The sequence below is a fragment of the Synchiropus splendidus genome, chromosome 1, assembly GCF_027744825.2.
Source record: "Synchiropus splendidus isolate RoL2022-P1 chromosome 1, RoL_Sspl_1.0, whole genome shotgun sequence".
Classification (NCBI taxonomy): Eukaryota; Metazoa; Chordata; class Actinopteri; order Syngnathiformes; family Callionymidae; genus Synchiropus; species Synchiropus splendidus.
The window spans coordinates 64,360,099-64,378,735 of NC_071334.1; the positions used below are offsets into that span (position 1 = coordinate 64,360,099).

The following is an 18,637-nucleotide window of genomic DNA, read 5'->3' on the forward strand; positions in this document are numbered from 1 at the left end:
CTCACTCAACCTTGTCCATTCAGTGGGGTCAACGGGGGTTGAAAGGGTCACAGGTGTCACGACCCTGACGCCTGTCTATCTATCTATCTATCTATCCGTCTGTCCGTCCCTCCATCCATCTATCAATATCCGTCTGTCTGTCCGTCCGTCCCTCCCTCCCTCCATCTATCTATCTATCTATCTATCTATCTATCTATCTATCTATCTATCTATCTATCTATCTATCTATCTATCTATCTATCTATCTATCTATCTATCTATCTATCTATCTATCTATCCGTCTGTCTGTCCGTCCCTCCATCCATCTATCTGTCCGTCCGTCCGTCCATCCATCCCTCTCTCTGTCTGTCTGTCCGTCCGTCCGTCCGTCCGTCCATCTATCAATCTATCTATCATCTATCTATCTATCTATCTATCTATCTATCTATCTATCTATCTATCTATCTATATGAATAAAAGTAGATGGAAAAGGATGACCAACAATGAGAGCCAGATGCTTGTCATCAAAAGAGCCACATCTGGTTTGCAACCCGTAGGTGACTGACCCCTGATCTAAAGACAACCAGGCAAGAGCCTCTCTCAGGAAAAAACAGTAGATGAACAGTTCTACTCAGTGTCTCAAGCTGATGACGGAGCATGACACCCTTTCTCCCCTATCCTGCACATTTTGTGTGTGAGAAATGTTCAGTGAGAAAAGAATCAGAGTTGCTGATCCTCAACCCTGGTTGTAAAAAGACCCCCTTAAAATTCCAGTGACGTGCGGAACATTTTCAAATCAAGTTCAAATGATATCATCCTTATCAAGCGTATAAACGACACAACACACAGAGATATTTAAATATATTGATTTTATGTACATATATCCAGGTGGATGACTAAAAAATATACACTATTTTTTACAAAGAAATGATTCTGCACAGTCATGTTTCCTACGTTAAATAGTAATTTGATACAAAATTACTACAATAAATAAAATGCAGCTCATTGTTTTCTTTATTCACACATACCAGTTGTACAAACAATAAATTACAAGCTCAGTGCCGTGTTTCAGTCATACTGCCAGTTAGGAAGAATCAGATGTGTGTGAAGATGTGACTGAGGGGATGTGCTGAGTGGTGTTCACCAGAGATGCACTGGAGGCTTGTGGGTCAAGTCACATGGGAAACAAAAGAAACTGTGGAACTGTTTGTCTTAGGAGGGAAAAGCAAATCATTATCATTAATTAATCGCGATTAATCGCAATTGATCTGTGCAATCGAATTCAGTCTCCTTCCACACGGATGTTTTGGCGATGACATCACGTTCTCATGTGAGTATAGTGGAACTGGTTTCCTGGTAAATGACCCCTGTGACTGAAAGTTTACAGGTGAGTAATCGATTATTTGGATGAATTATTTTAGTCGATAATTCATTAATCAAAATGAATCCATTTAACACCTTAGTTTTGCTTTCATTTGACTGCAAACAACAAAATTAAGAAGGGGCGTACCACTATTCCCTATCATTATTTCAGCCGTCACATGAATCTGAAGTTTAACAGCCAGCCATCTTGATGCTTATTTCAATGCGGATTAAATCGCTCGAAGATTTTAGATCATGGATCGACTTGATAAAATGGCTGACATCAAACATGTCCCATGGCACCACACGCAAACAAGACATGTTGAAGTTTCACCTCCAAAGAACATTGCAAGTATCCGAGGTTTGCATTTGTGTGTGAGAGACATTATAGTGGTAACCTGTAACACATTGATCAGTTGGAGGAAACATTCCATCTTGTAGCCGAGTCACCCCGCTCACTGAGGTCCTCTCCGACTCCAAGTGAAAGGCTCAAAGATGCATAGTAAGACAGTTGAACACGCTGCGCTGACACCCCAGGTCGGCCACACGCACACACACAAAATAAATCAAGCATTTGTTTACCATCTTTAACCTCCGTAAACGTTCAGGAGCTTTGACCCTTTGTCAATGTCATACTTGCGAGGCTTGTCAGCTGAAGGCCACTGTGCATTCCCTCCGTCCCGTCTGTGTCAGAAGATTCAGTCCCTGGCTGTTTGGATGCCGTTAGTCAAGTTTGTACCACAATTAAATGAAAAAATACCATTTTGTTCATAAAATAGACTGTGCCAGTTCATGGGTACAACATCAAGTATGTATGGTTATAACAGCTACTGCATCGTGGCTCTGTGGTAACTCTATATACAAGAATAGAAAGTTCATAAGTCAGTGAATTGAACACCATGCTTGAACTTCTGCTGCGAAGACCTGCTGAAACTGACGCTGTATTTCCATGAACAGTAGATGTGTCAACAGCAATGTCAACAGAGGAAGATATCTGCTGTTTGCTGCCGTCACGCCTTTCAGAGGGAGATCAGTCAGACGGGGCTTAAAAGCCAGAGATATGATAGCTCTACACAATAACCCCACGCTGTCTGAGAGAAGTCTGAATAATCTCTAGAATGGCGTGAACATGTTTTTGTCTTTCCTTTTAGACTGGCGTCAACGCTGGCTGATAGTCGAAGCAAGTGGGTCAGTTGTGCTTACCAAAGCTGGGGCTGTCGTCTCAAACACTTCTGATGACAATATTTATATCGCACTCTTGACAGAGAGAAAGACTTGGAAATGGCATGCAACATCAATTCTTTGTTACATGGTGACTATAGTTGCAGCTATCATAGGAGCCCATCCGACACATTCATGTCTGCGAGGCTGGTCAAAATCACCCAAGCCAACATTCACAGTCCAGTTGAGAGATTTCAATCCACATTCCTGCACGAGGTGTTCAGATTTACAGATTTCTACTGTTCTGTCCAGAGTTCTTGTCGCTGCCATTCGAGCCCCAGCAACTCAACATTTCCTGACCAGACAGGGTTTGAAGGCGGAAGGCCGGGCACTCAGCACGCAGCCCTTGGATAGCTTCCCATCCACGTCCTTGCACTGTACTGTTCTGCTTTGCCAACCAGTGTCACAAGTCCTGGAGCAGGCCATCCACTGTCCCGTCACCCATTTCGGGCCTGGCGTCGGAGTGGAAGGAATAGCAGTGGGACGTCCTGGATCCAGGCCACGTGTAGGGACCATCGGTGTGAGGGTACTGACTGTGGTCGTCGTCGTGGTTGTGGAACTAGCATGAAATCTTTCTGGGTTCGGGGTTTTAGATGGAGGACGAGGCATGAAAAAGCTGTAGCGAACATCCAGAGGTTTCTTGGCATCTGTTGCAAGGATCTGAACCACTAAAGCCTCCTGTATTGCCCCAGGGCCCATGCTGTGAAGCCATTCATCCCTCTGACTCCACCCACTGTAGTTAAGCACAGACCCATTGAGGGGGATGATGGTCTCTGAGGTTGATATCATGAACTTTCCGTTTAAGAGGTACTCTCCGCTGGCTCTGCGAAGGGCGAGGTAAGCAGTGTATCGCGTCTGGTCTTTGGCTTTGTGCTGGCGAATCTTGATGTGGGTGGAGCCTGCCGGAATCTTCACCACATCAGTGTAGCCTTTGCTGTCATCGTTACAAAAAGAAAACATCAAAGGTTTTGAGGCATCAAAAGACAGTTATGTCATGAGCAATTGTTTAAGCAGGAATAGACAATGTATTTTTTTCAATGGAGATAGTTGGTAGACGGAAAAAAAAATTCCAAAAAAGGTTGAACTTTAGAGACATAAGAAATGAGAGGCTAAGCCTACAATACATTTGTCTTCAGTTTTACAGAAGTAAATAAAAGGTTTGAGAATTTAGAGAATTCCTTGGACTTTGTTCTGTTGTACACACCTCTTCTTCGTGAAGTTTCCAACCACCCGGACACATCCGGTGCTGTCACCTCCACATATGCCGCACTTGTCGAACTGCAGCTTTGAGCCTATAATACCATCGCAGCCCGTCCGCACACACTTCCCCTTCACACACACAGAGCTGCTATATGGACGGCATTCTGTCCCGTCCGTCACCTGGAACACACACACGGATCAAGTTCAGTAAAACATCTGGTGAATGGCGACTTGCTTGTGGAAGTGACTGACCCTGTGGGAGAACACTACATAGTATCCTGTTCCCTTCGCTCTGCAGGTTAACTTGCATACGTCCTTAGGAAGGACTCCAGCATATTTAGGCACCCATTCAACAAAGGTCTTCACCCCCTTTGGATCAGTCTGTGGACCATTTCGCACTTCGCACTGCTCCTGCCTGAAACTCTTGTCTTAAAAAAAAAAGGAAATTGAAGAAAACATTTTGGTCATTTGGATCTATTATCATTCTCAAGGTGTCTCAACTGAGTTGGTCATGTTTCGATAGTAATCTTCATCACATACTTGAAGGTGGACATGGTGTGACATTGCAGGAGCGATAGATCGCCCTCTTCCCAGTGCAGTAGCGCCCGTTGTTACGTGGTGGAGGGTTGTTGCACAATCGCTGAGCGAACTGCACACCACCGCCGCAGGTTCTTGAGCATGATCCCCACGAACCCCAGGAGCTCCAGCTACCATGGTTGGATGCCTGAGAGGAAAGACATGTGAAAAACATGTGAAAGATCAGCTTATCTGTTTGGATAAGTGATTCAGACAAGATAAAAAAGTGGATATAAAAGTCATAACCACATGGTTTGTTTGATAAGGGCTTTATAAGGAACATCAAGGACAAAAAAACCACAGTGCCAAACACAGCTCTGTCTTCTCTTTCACCATGTTGGCATCTTACCGAATAGTGGCGCTTGCGGGTTTTGTCGACACACTTTCCCTGAAGGCAGATGCGTCCTTTTCCACAGGGGGTTCCCTCTACAGCCGGCAGCTTTTTGGTTAGACAGACCATCTGTCCCTGGCGGATGACGGCACACCACAGCCGAGAACAGACGTCCATGCCCGGGCAGACAGTGTACTCCGGGCCAAAGGCCAGACGGCACTGACGGACTGCGTCATAGCTCTGTCCCGGAAGCTCCTCTGGTCCCAGAAGGGGTTGTCGGGGAGTGTCCAGAAGACATTCAGCTGTGGTGCAGGATACACATATCATCTAGTGCAGACTCCATAATAAACATGGTAAACAGAGACAGGTTCTTTGAGAGAGAGAAAAAAACCACCAAGCAAATTCACATGGAAGGAATTAGTTGATGAAGGGAGTTTTACGGGCAGCAGAAGGTTCTCACGGTGAATCATTCCACATGTGCGCTGGTGTTAGCTGAACAAGCAGAAATTCTGCTACTTTTCCAGGGAATAACAACATTTTCACACCAAGCGCTTACCGTTGCCGTCGTCAAAGAAATCGGTGATCGTCGCTGAGGTGCAGCGGCTCCACGGTTTGGAGGCGTCGATCGATGTCAGGATGGACGACATAAGACGCTTGTCACTGTTGACGCCAAACCGCTCCTCGCAGAATTTGGAGTCGTCATGGGATAAACCTAGCAAGTGACCTGGAAAAGCAAGGGGTTGAAAGAGAGGAAATAATGAGTGGCTTCACAGGTTTACACATGTACCAAGCATGAGAAAAGAAAACACCAGCGTCTGGCCATCAGGCACTAATCTAGCAGCAAGATGACGGCAGATGTTCAAGCTCCGACAAAGCCTGCAATGTTGATCGCATCCATTTGCACGTACCTATCTCATGCGCGACGGTAAATGCAGCGTGAAGCCCGTCATCTTCGATGACAGCGCAGCTTCTCTCCGGGGAACAGATGGTGCCCACGTCAGCCATGCCCAAGGTGTCACAGGAGTGGTGGCCACAGAGATCCTGCAAAGTTAGAGACAAAGTTAAAGAATAGGACTCAGGGCTTGAAAGACGGTTCCCAGCCTCTGCCTTGCCAGACTACTAACTTCTGGTTGTTGAGACGGAGCACCAAGGTCCATAACCAACAGGATGAAACACATCACTATAGGCCACTTGAACAAGCTGAAATGATCGAAAACAAGACCTGAAATACTGAAGTTTCTGCCTATATACAATCCAGTCTCACTATTTTCAAGTGACTTTTGCGTCCTAAGTCACCTTTCCGCATAGCATGTTGACACATAGGTGTCCAATGGGATAAAAAATTTTGCCTTCCCGTGTGACATTCCAAAATTCTGCATCAACTCAGGATGCAAAGGTCATTAGAGGATAGCTTTTATTTTGATGCCTTGGGAGTGAGAATGTCTTCGGTTAAGTTTTGTGGACCGTGTTGGCTGTGCAACCAATTGCATGACTAGGACACTCAAGGATAGTACGGCTAAAAAGTTCAAGATCATCAGATCATATCAAATAACATGGAAACAAAGGGTTTATTATTGTCATTGTGATCGCAGTGCATAAATATACAGTTGACAGTTCATGGTGCTGGCAGTTGTAGATGAGCATGACAGGTTTTGACATGACGCACCCTAAATTCCTTGACAATCCCAAGAACACTCCAGCGAAGACGAAGCCAGAGATGTTAGCATCTTAATTGTGCACTCTATTGACAGACTTCAGCACCTCATCACGCCTTCCTGCCCACATCGTTGATGACAGGAAACATGAACTCCCACCGTGAAATTCCAAATATATTACCACACCACTCCTGAAGAACAGGCAGCCATCAGCACGGATGTTTGCCTAGCGTGAGAAGCATAGACCAAACTGCCACCGAAAAAGTGTGACAAATGAATGAATAACTCCGTAAACACACCGTTTTGCGCTCAGTCAAAATAAGTCGACCCCACCCTCAAGGGTTACTGGGAACACTTACAGCGGAGGCCTGCACACACTTATCTTGACTTTTAAACTCTGCTCTGAGGGTCAACTATTTTCTCTCCTTTTGATATCCGATTCCTCCGCCTGTTTTGCCATGTGTTTGTCCGCCTCTCTGGGTGGCAGAGTACATGTTATTGATCATTGTTTTCATGTTCACACGGCCATGCAGACGAGGCCTGCGGGCGGTTGCAGCGAGCCGCGCTGTGAGCTCAGATCAATCAGTTCATCACATCACAATGCACATGACTACAGCCGGCACACATGCAAGCGCGCGTCTCAATGCACAGACAGGGATCCCGGGGATGGGATGGACGGTCATGCTAAGTGATGCTGACAGGCCTGCTGCGTTGTGTGAGAGTCTCTCTTGGGAGGGTGTTTACCAGCTTTGGAACAAACTGCCTTGTGTTCTGCTGTAGCACACAAATAACCATCTGGGTGGGACCGCATGAAACACAAACACCTAATGTTTTCATGAAAATATGCATCCACGCCTTTGCAAAGGTCACGTGAGAGTCTTGATTCTATTTGCATCGCATTTGCATCTGAAAAGAGTCTGGATATATTAAATGTGTTGGAACTGTTTTATATGAACATTCATGACTACATGAAGAATATGTCTTACACTCTACATGGGCCTTTTGTCTATATTTATGTGGCCCTCATGAGCAAAAATGCAAAAGATACCGTACATCTTTCATCATACATTGCTTTTCAAAATTTTTAGGTCTTTATTTCCCTTTTAAATTGGATTGGATTGGCCCTAAATACCTTCAGAAAAGTTGCTTTTATAACACATTATTTGTCCCATACTTTCCAAGATATGCACTCGCTCAAAGTTCTTAATCCCAATATTTTGTTTTCTATTGACAAGCTTCAAATAAAGTGTACATGAAAATTACAAATTACATCCAATGCCATGACTACATTCCACTACTTTGTAATATAGAAATTTAAGATAGATTTAATCTTCTTTTTCTTCAGTCTTATAGCATGAAGGCAACAAACACTAGTCTCTAACGTGGCCCGTTGAGGAACCAGTCAACACATTGTCAAATGTTAATGAAACCAAAGCAGAAGATTCTCATAGAAATACTTAAAAGGACTTGTTTAGCCATATTTGCTTCCTGTAAACTGATAAGAGCAAAAAAAAAAACAAACACTTGTTTCCAATCACCACCATTGTTCAAAGTTGCTCTCAGAAAAACTACGAGATGATTTTTTCCACGGTTAAGACTGAAGCTTTGTTTGCACTGAAGTAAAAAAGATTTATCTTTAGCCTCCAAAAACTTATAAACTTAACTTAATCCTCATAAACCCAAACTACAGGGAGTCACTTCACCAACAACAAAAAAGCCATAAGCACAAGTCAATGAAAAGTTAAACAACCACTATGTTGAAGACATGAAGAAGAAATCTGGTGGTTTTAAATCAAACAGGAGGAATTTTCACTTGTTTTTCTTCCCTCTTTTCCCACAGTCGCTCACCCTGCCAGGTCTATATTCCTTTTATTTCTTTTATTTCTGTGCTGATCCACTGCACCACTCTAGTGGGAAAACCGATATTGCCACAAGCAGCACGTGCAGGGGAAGAACAAGACGGCAAACCTCTGCTAAATTCCATGTTGTTGACCCCAAAATCGCACCAGATGCCTGAACACGACATGCATTTGACTTGCAAACACCACTCCAAAATGAACTTGACCGCCAAACAAACACGATGTAGAAACACAAACCCTTTGCTGATCCAGGGAAAAGGTTAAATCAAATGCCTCAATGTTTGTTGCTGCAGTAGGTTTGGATTTGAAAGCTCTCAATGGAAGAGTGCAAGAGGGAAAAAGAAATAAATAACAGGAAATACATTACACGGTCAGGAGTGGGAGGGATGCCGGATATTAAAGAAAAGAGCCGAGAAGGCCGGGAGTTGCAGAAACATTGGCAGGAATAACAGAGGAACAGGTGTCCGACCGGGAGTGACGGCGAGGCGATGAGCATAGCTGTGGGAGACCATGACCACTTGCAAGCTAGAGTATTATACAAACAGCCACTGAGACACACTCCCCGTCTCTCTTTCACAAGCGGCAGGAGTTCCTTCTCAGAAACACCAAAGCCTCGGTCTGACTGCTCTGTTGGTCAGCCACGAGGAGGCAAAACCAATGATGGGGGTCGCTTTAGAAAGAACTCATTAGAAATCCTTCTGACTACAAAGAGACACCAAGCGCTGTGTTGGGTGTCAGCAGCTTCCAGATCGCATTGTTCATCTGTTAGCATAAACTATTAGCCTCCCCCGCCTGCATGACTCTTATTAAAGCAGCAAGTTCGCATCAACTAGTAATCACCGAATATTCTCACAGAGCTGTCAGTGTAAAAATAAATTGTTTACGACTGGGGCCGACTTGGGAACTGACACGAGTCCCAGGCTACAGTCCATAACATCTGTCTATTTGAAACGGAAGCATTGACATCTTCAAATTACTCATCATCACTTTGGGAGCTTTTACATCAGAGTGTTTCAGATGGTTTCATCATGTTGCCTGCCAAGTCTATCACGTCCTGGTGTGCGCAATTAGGAAGATAAAAGCTCTACAGCTCTATAATTTGACTTCTGCACCACTGCAGAGGGCCTTTTCTGAAATATCCATCTGTTCCAGATGTCTTCACCACTTCTTCTTTCTTCTTCTTCTTCTTTTCCTTCCGGCTTCTCCCTTCAGGGGTCACCACAGCGGATCATCCTCCTCCATCTCACCCTGTCCTCTGCTTCGTCTTCTCTCAAACCTACAAACCTCAGGTCCTCCTTTGCCACCTCCATCAATCTCCTCTTTGGCCTTCCTCTCCACCTTCTGCCTGGCAGTTCCAACCTCAACATCTTCCTACCAATGTACTGGCTCTCTCTCTCCTCTGTACATGTCCAAACCATCTCCATCTAGCCTCTCTGACTTTGTCTCCTAAACACCTGAGCACATGTGCTGTCCCTCTGATCCTATCATCATCCTGCTCACTCCCAGAGAGAAGCTCAGCATCTTCATCTCTGCTACCTCCAGCTCTGCCTCCTGTCTTTTCCTCAATGCCACTGTTTCCAAACCATACAACATTGCTGGCCTCACCACCCTTTTGGACACTTTCCCTTTCATCCTTGCCGACACCCTTTTGTCACACATCACACCTGACACTTTTCTCCAATGATTCCATCCTGCCTGCACCCACTTCTTCACCTCTTTCTCACAGTTCAAGATAGCTGGACCACAACAGTACAAATCCATTTGAGTTGGCCTATTAGACTGAAGCACTCCAGAGTTGGGAAACAAATCTTGGGGTGAGACAGGTTGGTAGTCTAGAGTAACCTCATGCTAGACCTCTTGATGCGACACCACAGCACTCGAACTAACTTCATGCAAAATTCAACGCTCATACTTGAAGGTATTACTGCTCCTTTGGACTGAGACAAGGAAGATCCCTCGCTTATCTTCTGAGGATGCCTCTCTGGTGAAGCGTATTGATTTAATACAAAACTAGAAAAGCACTGAAATAGGGCAAACCTACTCTAAGCAGCTTCAGTCCACCTCAGATCCAAATTTGGCACAAATTCCCAAAATGATCCTATCTCCTGATGTTAGAGAATCCTCTCAAAGAAACTCCTGAATCCAGATAGTGATGCGGATCACGCCAAAAGTGAATCATTTGTAGCACTGACATACACAGTTTGTCCTTATATCTACATTTAAAATAGAATCAACATCAACAGACTTCCTCTCACATTGTTGTCAACTTGTTTCTTTCCATCAAGCGCAGAACGTGTTGTGCGGCAGTTCATTTGGAAACCACAAAAGAGGAGAATAAATGCAGTCCTGAGACAGAATTACAGTGTTGAGATTACAAAACCCAGTAGACTCAAGCAGCACTTCTCTTGAATGATCATTTCATGTTTGAGAAAACAGTTATAAGAACACCCAGGACGCTGACCTATTTCAGCGCCAACATTCTCACTGAACAATGTAGTGCTGAGATACAGTTCCATATCAAAGAAGTTCAGGTCAGCCTAATGGGAAGCGCCAGCATGAACTCTTGGTAACTCAATGACCTCATGCCACCTCAAGTCAGAGCATATAGAGCCTTCCACATCATGAGTGCAAACAGATTAAAGTCACTGATGGATCCTGGCGGGACGGAGATGAGGCCCGCTGTTTGCTAAGCCTGGTGCTGAACTGTGAGGGCAGTTGAGCATGCGTGCAGACGGCAGAAGGCCCCCGGGCTGTCTGCAGGTTGTCAACATACACCAGGCCGTGTGTAGCACGTGTGAAATATCAAGATCAGTGAAAACAAACAGAGGGAGAAGCTGTGACGGAGCCGGCGGCTGGGAAATGTACACTGTGTCCGTACGTCAACACGAGGAGGAGACAGGAGAAGCATATTCAGAAACCTCTTTAATGTCTGTCCATCCACCATGTAGGAATCTGGCATGTTCTCCTCCAGTCCTAAAAGCATCGATACTACTGTGTCTTATCATCAGTGGCTCGCAGTCTTGTTGGCTTTGTTATTAGCCGAGTGTTTGCTTCTATTCAAGATGCAGATTGAACCACAGAAGTCGATCTGCAACTAAACCTGGGACGTGACAGCCAACTCTACCACTGCAGTTTGAACAACAACACAAATATGATCCTTGCTTTCAGACGTTTTCAAAACAATTAGATATTTAGGTTCTTTATTTCACATTTCAAAGTACTTAGTGAAACATGACTGGCATGACTGACCATTCATCTGCATGTCAGTATCAAAAATGGCATTGAATATCTGTGCATCAATATCAAGTCTGGAATTTCAGTATTGCAACAACCCTACTGGTCATGGCAGCTCATTACACATGTCTTTGACAAAAACAAACTGAGCTGAAGACAAAATCTGGACATGAGCAACCTAAAGTGAAGCTAAACAGTGGCACTGATCTTTCATCTTTATGATAGAATGTACAGAATATTTTCAATATTTCTGATCCACATACAGCCACCATGAATAAATAACAGTCATATTGTGGCCCACTGTCAACCCTGGGTGAAAAGGCCAGAGCTTCCATATCTCTGGTATCACAAGTACCTGCCAGCGATGTCTCTCCAAATATTTGCCACATTGCGCAATCATCCACCGACCAGAGAGAAAAACAGCATATATGTATGTCAACATCTCTGTGGCTCTCCGGTCCACTTACAGTAGGTCTTTGTCTGCAGCAGGAGCCCACAACAAGGGGACACAGCCAAGCGTAACGTTTAACGTCCCCAAGTGCTTCAACTCTCTGTGAGTTCCCTCTTTGTGGCGCTTGCTTTGTTCAGGAGCTGGTATGTGTGACACCGCCACACAGGTCAGGGTGCTCAGGCAAGGGGAATGGGAGTAATTGAACTGGACCATGAAGAGATGACTTTCCATCTGTGCTCCGCCTGTTTGTGAGCAAGGGACCAGTTTGACTCCAAATCAACTGCAGATTGGTTCAGAAACTGGCTGGTTTTCCAGAGGCTATGAAGTTTCATCTGCAACCTGATTTGAACTATCGCACTTCTGTTGCACATCCCGCGTAATAAGACTTGACTTGAATCATAAAAAACAGTATCTAGAAAATATCCACTCCATAACCCTTTAACAGCTCACTGAGCAATGATGTCATTACATCAGCGGAAACATATGCAATTTTCCAGCTTTTAAACACCAAGAAGAACTCACAGTGCACCTGATACCCTGGAGATTCTGTCGGTCTAATTCCGTCACTCACAAAGATTGACACGCTAACTTAAGCACAGAGCCACGGGGTACAAAATCCTGACAGTGGCCTTTAGTTACCTGAGTTCATGGGTCACCGTGTGCCGTCTACAACAACACAAGGACTGGGTTATATTTTCACATCAATTCATGAAAACTCTGTCATTCAGGAGACTGTAGTGACAAAGTGTGTTATTAATGTCTTAAAATATTGATGCAGAATCGCACCGTCAAGTATTGTGATAGTCAAGTGCATCCATACTTTCTTACAGTATGAGCAAACACAATACGATAATCAGTTTAGTCGCTTTAGTCCAGCTCATAGCCACACATACAAAGCAGGCTTTTAACTCGAGAGTCCGCAGGGTGCGCTGGGAAAATTGGACACCATAAACTTCAATCTATAGTGCCCTAATTGTAGTGCCATCATCCTGGTTTCCCTGGAAAGGGTGAACATCTTTTATATATATATATATATATATATATATATATATATATATATAACTCGAACGCCCCCGAAAAAAGCAGGAAAAAACGTGCTCGGACCGATCAGCTGACCCACGATGCACTTTGACAGGGGAGGTGCTCCTCGACACCTCTGAGGCAGACACTCTACATTCACTCCTACAAAAGCCTATTTTAAGGCTTGGAACGCATTATTTCTTTTTCCATTCATTGTAATGGGAAAAATCGATTCAGATTTCAAACAAATCGCTTCTCGAACGGCCGTCTGGAACGGACTGTGGTCGAGAACCGAGGTACCACTGTATATACACACACACACACACACACATATATATATATATATATATATATATATACATATAATTGCTCAAAAATGTGGGTTGTGATGGTCACGTAGCCATTTCTCCTCTAACTGCGCAGAACAGCAAGCTGACGTCACGACTAGTCGGCTCGTGAACAATTTAGTGGCCGACTTATGCACGACTATTGTTGACTAGTCATTGCAGCCCCAGTCGGGAGTGAGAATCTGTTGCTGACAACAATGTTGCAATCCATCTGGTGCACTGCTTGAAAAAAAAGTTTATAAGTGGGTGTTTTAATGGGATCATAGCTTGAGTAAAACCCACAGTCTGTCACGTTGAATTAGAGCAGCCTGTCTGCTCCACTAGCACGGAGTTATCCGACTGTTTCCATGGCCGTCTGACCTGCCAAGCCCCGACACCCACAGGCCATCCTGGCTGGACTCGTCCTCCCAGGTGTGGCAGGTCAGGAGGCGCTCCTGATAACTGACAGTGCGAAACTCTGGTATGCGCCTGCTGCGGCCCTGCCAACCGATGACGACGCACACTTGGCACCGAGCAAGACCTCGCATGACTTGAAGACACCGCAAGCCAAGGCGAGCGATCTGACTTCAACCACCACGCAGCCACACCCAGAGAGGTGAAGAATGCACGGGCTGCCCTGCGGCTGTGGTCCAGGCTTGGAGCGAACGAGGATGGTGAAAGAGGGGATAAATGAGTGTGGTCTCGTCCCGCTCCTCACAGGGTGGATGTGTTTGTTTTTCTGACAGCTCCCAGCTCCAGCTGTCAGACACTGGTCAGGTCACTGAGGGAAAATGTGCAGACTGAAGTGATGAGAGGGAGGGAGGAAGTGCTGCCTCATTATTCTGAATATATAGCACTTCTGAAACGCACCCTGCAGATGATCCCAAACCAGGGAGACTGGGAGGGGACTCCAGGCGAACCTGGCTGGTACGCAGACACCGTGGCCAAACACAAACCGAGGCTAGTCATGAGGAGAAAAGTGAACTCGCTGACACGCTCAAAACAAGCTTGGACGTCATGACGCGTGCGTAAAGTGCAGGGGCTCCGTTTACCTGCCTGGTGAAGAGGATGGCCGCGTCGTGGTGCTGCTGGTGGTCGTCGTCCAGGGGGTTCTGCTGGTTCTGCCACTTGCAGAAGCTCTTGAGAGTCGCGGCTGCGTTCTTCGAAACCTCCAAGCCCTTCTCCTTCTCCGTGACCGTGGCCACCTTCACCACGGACAGGCGGATGGGGTTCTCGATGCTGGCGTGTCCGTACAGTTTGGAGGCGATGGAGGCCAGCGTCAGCAAGTAGTGGTTCAGGTCCTTGCCGTACTTCTTGCTCATGGTTTCGTCCGCGACCAGGAGCAGCTCCACGTGCCGGGCGCGTGACACGGAGCGCTTGCGCCGCGCGGGGCTCCACCACCTCCTGCCGGCGTGACCCCGGCGCCGTGCGTTCCTGCGCCCTTCGCGCGTCCCGCAGCTGTCGCGCGCCTCCCGCGTCTCCTCGAAGGCGAAGCGCTCGCGCGTGAACACATGGAGCGCGTTCTCCGCGTCCTTGTCCTGCAGCGCGCGCGCGTCGTGTTCGTGTCCCCTCGCTCGGACAATGGGAGTGACGGTGTAGCGCGCGTGCTCGACAGCGAAGAAGCCCTCCAGACCCCCTCCGCACAGGTTGAACACCGCCAGGGACTCCGGGTTCGAGTCCACCGTCCCCCGGTAGACGCACTCCCGCTGCGCCGGAGCAGGACCTCCCATCAGAGCGAGCACGTCCCGAGGGCTGAAGTGATGCGACAGCGCCGATTCATCCCGCTCCATGTCCAGCTGAAACCGAGTTCCATCCAGGTAGACCAGGTAGCCCACCCTCCCTCCCCCGTGGTAAATCCGGTCAATGGTCCTCACGATGCCGTCCGTCCTCCGGGCAGGTGCGAGCAGCGACCCGTTCACAGGTGGGAGGTAAAAACCCTGGAAAGCAGGCGCGCCGGACGCCGGCGGCAAACCCGCCAGGCTCAGCAGCAGGAGCGGACACCAGAGCTTCGGGACAACCCGGAGCCGCGCCATGGTTCATTCCAGCGCGGCCAGCATCTATAAACTGACCGGCGGCGTCTAGACGGAGAGACAAGTTTGCGCGCTCGCTCCTGAAAATAAGCGCATCCTCCTTGAAGTCCGGGTCCAGAAGTAAGCAAACGGAACCATGGACTACGAGATGAGCGCCAGAGAGAGAGAGAAGGATGCGGGCGGGGGAAGCACCGAGCTGAACTTGGAGAACAAAATCACAAAGTTTGCGCTTAATAGGACCCGGAGAGAAAAAGTCCTGCCCCCTTTTCAGCTCAATCACCACTCCTCCACCCCCTCTCGCTCTCTCGCTCCCCCTCTTCCTCAGATCACACAGTGGAGTCAAGTGCTGGAGGACCAGAACAATGTTAAACGCTGGACTCTTTCCCATTTCCTCCGTGAAAAGAGAGGGAGGTGGTGGTGGTGCGGGGGAGGACTCCACCATAATCCCACCAAATCACCTTGAGAGGCTCTCATCCAACAACAGGAAGGTCAAACAACCAACCAACAGACAGTTGAAGACATACAACAACTGAATCTGGCAGCAACAGTGAAACCCCGAGCGTGAAACAGGTAAATGTGCCCTTAAAATGAGCACATGAACAACAGAAGTTGTGAGTAACTCCATCTATATGACAGAAAGAAGTACTTTTAATCCACCCTTGTCTTGCTCTGTTTGTGTACAAACTTCATCTCTACATCCGCAAAAGACGATCCCAGGGTCACGTGACGTGAATTAAGTAACAGTCTGTTATTTTTACACGTCGCCACTTTGACTCTCTTAATAATTGAAGGCAGCACAACAGCACTTGACTGGAGACTCCAGGCAGACGAAAGCGCCGATGGATAATTCATGGCCGTTCCTGAGCTGGAAAATCAATATAAGACATGTCGTACAGTTGGTGGAAGAGTGTTGATTAGGTTCGCTAATCCACGCATACCATCCTCACATGAACACACTCTCCCAAGTGGTTTAAAGAAAAGTTCCAGGCGAGTGCTTATGTGCTGAGTCACCTCGCAGCTATTACCTGGTGTTGGTGTGCACTCCACGAGGGAGGCCACGGCACAACCCGAGAACACGGCTATTACGTTTCAGGCCAGGCCTCAGCTCTAATCCAAAGCTCTTGTACTTGAGTGAAGGCAGCGGGGACGCCGCCAGAAATGTGGGCGGACAGTCAGAACTCAGCCAAAATAACCCTGAAGACTCTGCCACGGTAAGCCTTTCCGGTCCGAGTCCCGTCCAGACACGGAAACATGAGCCAGAAATATGAATGACGTTTTGAGATGCTGTTCTGAGACATGGAGACGATTCTAGGAGAACATTTTTGACCTGTTTGGAATTTCAAAAAGAGCTGTTTTATGGAGCTCAGAAGATGTGAAATGTAGCCACCAGAAGAGTGAGAGCAAAAGTCGCTGCAGCAAAACATGCTGAAATTTGGGAGGAATGCAAAAAGGACATGCATGTGTTTCAACTTCAAAGTCAAATGACGCCGCTCCACCATGACGTCCTGGGAGGTGCCTCCAGTGATTTGCTGTACTATATATACCAAGTGAAAGGAGCACCACCCCATGGTTTCACCCTAACTCCAAACTAAATGAAGCCCACGGCGACAGGAAACACCTAGGAAGGCAAAACATGCCTCCATTGAAAGCCTAATGCTGCGTTCAAGTCTGAAGTCGCCGATGGATGAATGTTTTTGGACTATGGGAGGAAATCAGAGTGGCCTGAGAAACCCTGGAGAGGACAAAGAAACTCAGATGTAATGATATAAATGATCTCCCACCGTGGCCTTTATCTCTAGTCTAGACTGAACTGTGTGGGACGTCTCCTAAAAATACACTTGACACAGCCTGAAACATTTCACATGAAATAGTCTGAGGAAGCCTCTCACCATCAACATTTAAGGGGAGAACTTCATGTCCAGATCCACAGTTATGCAACGCATCCCCCCCCCGCCACCAACGACTAAACGACAACCCCCCGCAGCCTTACCCATCTCTGTTTCCCCACAACCTCCCACTGCCGGCCGCCTTTCCTTTGCACCAAACTGTCAAGTGTATTAGCCGCAGTAAAAGGCGCCTGTAAAGACGGAGCACGCAGGAGACGTGTGAGGGAGAGGACGTTTGATGTCAGCCACACAGGTCTCCTCTGGAAAGGTCGCTCCCCATGGCAGAGCCACAACAATTAATGCATGTGTTGTAAAGCGCCGCAGCTGCAAACTGGTGGCAAACTTCCACGGCATTTGTCATACACGCAACGAAACAACACATGCTCTGGCTCTGACCCAGTCTGCCCTCCCTCCCTCTTCCTCACAGCCCACTGGATGATTTTTAATCCCCATCATCTCAAACCAAGATGTATGCCAGAGCAACCATATGGACATCACCCCCCCCCCCATCCGTACACATCCACACAATTCCTCCGTAACCCTCATCACACGTGCTCCGTGGGCTGCATACAGTACGTCACATCGCCAAAACAACTTCCCGCGTGCTCGGCCACGTGTGTGGGAACCCTGGTAGGGGAGGGGTCCAATACAGTTAATTGACAATTCAAGCCGTTTACATAATCACCTCCCTAAGTGGTGGTGTGAGAACCCACGCTCCATCACTTCCTCTTTCCCGCCTTCATGGATGTTTAACTCCCATGTGGATGAGGGAATCCAACCGTGTGTGTGTGCGAGTGATGCGTGATGACGCTTGTTTATATTCTTCCCGGAGGTGAAACCACGGATACAAGAGGCGTTCCATGTGCCACGCCTCAATTCAAATGAATCCCCAGTGATGTACTTGGACATTTTACTTGGAACGAATCAGCATTCTACTGACCGTCAAAGCAGGTTTCAAATTCATGGGAATTCCTCAAAAGCACTGCTGAATAACACTTAGATTTGAAATGTCCAAGACCAGGGGAAGCTAATAGCATCACACACGAGGTCTGCAACTGGATTCCCTTAGACTTATTGGAGCAACCACTGAGGCAAATGTTTGTTTATAATCAGCACAGTGAGAACTATGGGTCCACATGCATCTTAAGTGATCTGGGTTTTGCCACTCTTAAACAGTCACATCTTGTGAATGTGGGCCATATCAACTGACTTGGCGGCCATATTTGGCACCTGGGCCTTGACTTTGACAGATCTAACTTCGTGCAACATCAGTCTCCTTGTGAATTGCTTCTGGTTATTCTGTGGTTAGCTTCAAACTCTCCACTTTCCCTTAGTTTATATTCAATTTTTCAAAGTTTGTGGAATAATCAGCCATTTGTCAAATGATGAAGCTTGTTATTTTGGTAGCTCATGATGCCAATATACTAGTTTTTGGTGGATGTAATTTTTTGCCAACTACACATAATGAAGTCTAAAGTCATGGCACCAATGAAAACGACTGGATGCG

At 46.7% G+C, this 18,637-nt stretch overlaps 1 protein-coding gene across 1 annotated transcript; it reads right to left on the reverse strand.

The window, feature by feature from the left end:
• Window positions 1-859: 859 nt before the first annotated feature.
• Window positions 860-15,443, reverse strand: LOC128767493 (A disintegrin and metalloproteinase with thrombospondin motifs 5). The gene is made up of 8 exons (XM_053879590.1): window positions 14,267-15,443; window positions 5,578-5,710; window positions 5,226-5,393; window positions 4,688-4,971; window positions 4,303-4,486; window positions 4,015-4,190; window positions 3,767-3,942; window positions 860-3,496 (listed from the first exon to the last, which is right to left on the reverse strand). The coding sequence occupies exons 1-8, from the start codon at window positions 15,245-15,247 to the stop codon at window positions 2,848-2,850; spliced, it is 2,751 nt and encodes a 916-aa protein (XP_053735565.1). The 5' UTR covers window positions 15,248-15,443; the 3' UTR covers window positions 860-2,847.
• Between the last annotated feature and the right edge of the window lie 3,194 nt (window positions 15,444-18,637).

Bases quoted from the DNA above. Each gene is read 5' to 3' on its own strand.
- LOC128767493 (XM_053879590.1), bottom strand. From the start codon at position 15,247: ATGGCGCGGCTCCGGGTTGTCCCGAAGCTCTGGTGTCCGCTCCTGCTG. The intron at 3,943-4,014 runs GTCAGTCACTTC...TGTGTGTTCCAG, and splicing joins ATGTAGTGTTCTCCCACAGG to GTGACGGACGGGACAGAATG. The intron at 3,497-3,766 runs GTGTGTACAACA...TAACGATGACAG, and splicing joins GGAAACTTCACGAAGAAGAG to CAAAGGCTACACTGATGTGG.